At 45.2% G+C, this 5,000-nt stretch overlaps 1 protein-coding gene across 1 annotated transcript in view; it reads right to left on the bottom strand.

Moving 5' to 3' along the window:
- LOC307266123 (connector enhancer of kinase suppressor of ras 3-like) overlaps positions 1-5,000 on the bottom strand; it is a 61,414-nt gene that overhangs the window by 27,969 nt on the left and 28,445 nt on the right. Inside the window, exon 2 of the mRNA XM_080048046.1 lies at positions 160-323. Within this exon, the coding sequence (XP_079904172.1) occupies positions 160-323 (164 nt within the window). The remainder of the gene's footprint in view (positions 1-159; positions 324-5,000) is intronic.

The raw sequence follows: 5,000 nt of genomic DNA, 5'->3' as shown, positions 1-5,000 counted from the left end.
AATTTGCGTACACGAGCTGAGAGCTGGCGTGGGATTTGAGCGTACCCTACGCTCACGTCCATATTGATAAATGCCGAGATTTGCGTGGAAATGTACGTACACCCATTTTTCTGGTCTACGCAAGATTGATAAATGAGGGCCATTGTATGTTGCACTGACCAGAGCACATAGTAGATCGACGGCCTCCAGTAGTAGCTCTTGGTGCCCGACCCTCCCCATGCCCAGCGAGAGCAGCTCTGGGTGGGACACGCGAAGCAGCTTCTCCCCATCGACCTGGAGCCTCTGGAAGGAAGGCAGGTACTGCTGCAGGCTGTCATCAAGACCTGAGGGAGAGAGGGACAATACAATGAGAATGGATGGATGGATGTCTGTCTCTGTCTGTCTGTCTGTCTGTCTGTCTGTCTGTCTGTCTGTCTGTCTGTCTGTCTGTCTGTCTGTCTGTCTGTCTGTCTGTCTGTCTGTCTGTCTGTCTGTCTGTCTGTCTGTCTGTCTGTCTGTCTGTCTGTCAGTCTGTCTGTCTGTCTGTCTGTCTGTCTGTCTGTCTGTCTGTCTGTCGGTCTGTCTGTCTATCTATAAGACAGAGACAACACAATGACATGGGTTAAGTAAAGTATAATATAAAATGATATACTATATAATATCTGAGTATGTTAGAGTCATCTAGTGGTGAGATTGTAGATGTCAACGCTCCCTTGCTAACCCCCTCTCTCTTTGGGAGAATTTCCAGAAGCTGCGGTGGCCTTCAAGGACAAGAAGCTATAGTCACTAAAGATGGCATAATCCACCACTGCCTCAAGTCTTTCCACAATATCAAGTGATGAGGTGAAGATGTATTTAGTTATTTATTCTATAGTACTTCTTCTTCTTGGTCTTCCAACAGGTGCATTTCCCCAGGACGCCCACTATATATAAAAACGTGTAAGGCCGTTAAGTTTGTCCGTTCTGTGCTACTGTAGAAACATGGCGGTGCAACATGGCGGCCTCAGCGCCCCGCTCCTATGTAGATATAAAAGGCTCATTCTAAGGTCATAAAACACACTAATTAAAACATACTTATGAAGATCTTATTCCATTTCCACCAAGTCTGTATTGAAAAGCACCAATACATTCTACACACTGCACCTTTAATTCACTTAAAAAGGCAATACATCCTATTTATAGAACAGCTGATCCGCCCGGGTGCAATAGTGCAAAGGGAGGAGACAGAATATGTATGTGAGAGAGTCAACGATACTGAGTTTCAGTGGGAGTCAGCTCTCTGTGTGTGTGTGTGTGTGTGTGTGTGTGTGTGTGTGTGTGTGTGTGTGTGTGTGTGTGTGTGTGTGTGTGTGCGTGTTATGATCCGATCTAGTTTGACAGCAAACAGAAGCTGCTGAATCAACATACGCTTATTGACTCGCTTCCATCCCCGCGGCGGCTAACAGCTAGCTAGCACCCCTTCCATCTATCGCACACACACACACACACACACACTGGGGCTAACAGCTAGCTAGCACCCTGCTGCCACCTCACCATTCATTCTGACAGACAGGCAGACAGTTTGACCCTAAATATTCACTCTGTTAAATCCACAAATTGTCTATTTTTAAACCTAAAATTAACAACACTGATTACTAATTCTATGTTTCTGAATTCACATGTCTAACAACTGCCACTAACCAAAGTTCAACATCTTAAATGCTACAGTGCTTAATAACTTCTGTTGCCAATTTGTGGGGGTGCCCTTAGCTCAGTTGGTAGGGCGTCCCCCCCCCCCCCCCCCCCATGGGCCTCGGCCAGCAGCGGACCCGGGTTTGATTCCAGCCCGTCACTCCCCTCTCTGCCCCATTTCACCTCTGTCTCTACACTATCAATAAAGCATAAAAATGCAAAAAAAAAAAAAAAAAAAAAAAAAAAAAATCTGTTGCCAGTCAACACCAGTTTGTAAACATTGCCATATAATACAGAGAGAGTTTTGTGGATGCTGATTTTTATTAACTGACCCCAATCAATTAATAAGTGCCACTGTTTAGCCACTCTTGTCCATTTATAAATCAATCCCTGACAGACTGTTTTGGAGCATCATGATCCCCCCGCCTGCAATCCCCCCCTTATGACCTCATATGACCTTGAGTGAGACAACCACCAGCTTCAGGGGCGCCACTCTGTGTCCGACCCTGAACCAAGACCTTTCACCTCTCTGTGTGTGTGTGTCTCTCTCTCTCTGTGTGTGTCTGTCTGTCTCTCTCTCTCTCTATCTCTGTGTCTGTGTGTCTCTCTCTCTCTCTCTCTCTGTCTCTCTCTCTCTCTCTCTGTGTCTCTCTCTCTCTCTGTGTGTCTCTCTCTCTCTCTCTCTCTGTCTCTCTCTCTCTCTGTCTGTGTCTCTCTCTCTCTCTCTCTCTCTATCTCTGTCTGTCTGTCTATCTCTCTCTATCTCTGTCTGTCTGTCTATCTCTCTCTCTATCTCTGTCTGTCTCTTTCTCCCTCTCTCTCTCTCTGTTTCTCTCTCTCTCTGTCTGTCTATCTCTCCCTCTCTCTCTCTGTGTCTCTCTCGCTCTCTATGTCTCTCTCTCTCTCTCTCTGTGTCTGTGTCTCTCTCTCTCTCTCTCTCTCTCTCTCTCTCTGTCTCTCTCCGTCTGTCTGTCTATCTCTCTCTCGATCTCTCTGTTTTTTAGTTTGTTTTTTGTTTTGTTTTGTTTTTGGGGCATTTTTCCTGTTTTCTTTATTAAACAGTTGTGGAGAGACAGAGACTAAATGGGGCAGAGAGGGGAATGACATGCAGAGAACGACCCGGGCTGGATTCTAACCCGGGTCTGCTGTGAAGAGGACTGAGACTCTATGGGGGGGGGGGGTTTAACCACTACACCATGGATCAACCCCTCCCCCTCCCCCCCACACACACACAGACAGAGACACACACACACACACACACACAGCTCGTCCTTTGACCTCACAGTGAAAGGCCGCAGCGGGAGGCCAGATAAACAGGGTTTCCCACCGCTGGTAGAATGGACTCAACACATGTTTCTACTGACACACATCAGACGCAGCTTCACCCCGGCCGGGTTTAGGGTACGACTGGTTTATAACAATGTTTGGAATTCATCATATAGGTTGCTGTTATTATCAATTGTTTGTGCGTGTGTGTGTGTGTGTGTGTGTGTGTGTGTGTGTCTCAGTGTGTGTGTGTGTGTGTGTGTGTGTGTGTGTGTGTCTCAGTGTGTGTGTGTGTGTGTGTGTCTCAGTGTGTGTGTGTGTCTTAGTGTATGTGTGTGTTTGTGTGTGTGTTTCACAGGCAACTAATGCATTTTTTTAAGGCCTCTGGAAATTAAATGATATCGAAGTTGGGTTTCTCAATAAACTTACACAAAAAAATCTGATTGAAAATAGATGTTCAAGGGGGCGCCCTTAGCTCAGTTGGTAGGGCGTCCCCCCCCCCCCCCCCCATGGGCCTCGGCCAGCAGCGGACCCGGGTTCGATTCCAGCCCGCGGTCGTTCTCTGCATGTCACTCCCCTCTCTGCCCCATTTCAACTCTGTCTCTACACTATCAATATCTTAAAAAAATATATAAAAATAAAAAAAAATTCACTGGCCCGTTTGACAGGATTGTGTGGGCGTGGCTGTATCAAACAAACAGTCTCCATGGCAACAGTCATTGTTTGTATAGAATGTTCCGTGATTGGTTGAAAAATACCTATTGTGTCATAAGAACAGGAGAGAAGCCTTCCAATATGTAAACCTTACTTCAGTAAAGTTTATCAAACTTAAATGACAATATCTTTCATTTGGATTGATAAATATGGCTATAACTCTTTTCAGATGCTTTACTATCATGAAACTAGCTCCCCAAAAGACAGACAGACAGACAGACAGACAGACAGACAGACAGACAGACAGACAGACAGACAGACAGACAGACAGACAGACAGACAGATAGACAGACAGACAGACAGACAGACAGACAGACAGACAGACAGACAGACAGACAGACAGACAGACAGACAGACAGATAGATAGATAGATAGACAGACAGACAGACAGACAGACAGACAGATAGATAGATAGATAGATAGATAGATAGATAGATAGATAGATAGATAGATAGATAGATAGATAGATAGATAGATAGATAGATAGATAGATAGACAGACAGACAGACAGACAGACAGACAGACAGACAGACAGACAGACAGACAGACAGACAGACAGACAGACAGACAGACAGACAGACAGACAGACAGACAGACAGACAGATGCTTTACTATCATGCAACTAACTCCCCAAATTACAAAATTAGAAGGATTTTGTGGATTTGGGTTTACAGGGTTACATGTGAGTTTGAGAAGCCTTTTGCACACAGACAGAATCGCCTGTCTGACCAAATGGCAGATGCCGTAAAGCACTCTGTGTGTGTGTGAGTGTGAGTGTGTGAGAGTGTGTGTGAGTGTGTGTGTGTGTGTGTGTGTGTGTGTGTGTGTGTGTGTGTGTGTGTGTGTGTGTGTGTGTGTGTGTGTGTGTGTGAGAGTGTGTGTGAGTGTGTGTGTGTGTGTGTGTGTGTGTGTGTGTGTGTGTGTGTGTGTGTGTGTGAGGGGTTCAACAAAATGCCTGAGCTGGTGTGAACATCGCAGTAAGAAAACAAACGTCCTCCGCGTGAGATCATTAAAGTTCCTCTGAGACACTGTGACTCCTGTTTGTGTTTGGGACGGGCGAGCAGGGCGACAGATGGCACACACACACACACACACACACACACACACACACACACACACACACACACACACACTCACACATTCCTCTTTAACTAATAAATGCTAAGATGACACCTCCGTGGTGTGACTAGCTTACAGCTCCGATCCTCCTGCTTTCTATCTTTGTTTTTCTCATTCTTTCCATCTATCTATCTATCTATCTATCTATCTATCTATCTATCTATCTATCTATCTATCTATCTATCTATCTATCTATCTATCTATCTATCTATCTATCTATCTATCTATCTATCTATCTATCTCTAGTTTAC

The sequence above is a fragment of the Ammodytes marinus genome (genome assembly GCF_949987685.1).
Source record: "Ammodytes marinus genome assembly, chromosome: 19".
NCBI lineage: Eukaryota > Metazoa > Chordata > Actinopteri > Uranoscopiformes > Ammodytidae > Ammodytes > Ammodytes marinus.
The sequence above is the reverse complement of the archived record's forward strand: the minus strand, read 5'-3'. Positions and strand labels throughout refer to the sequence as shown.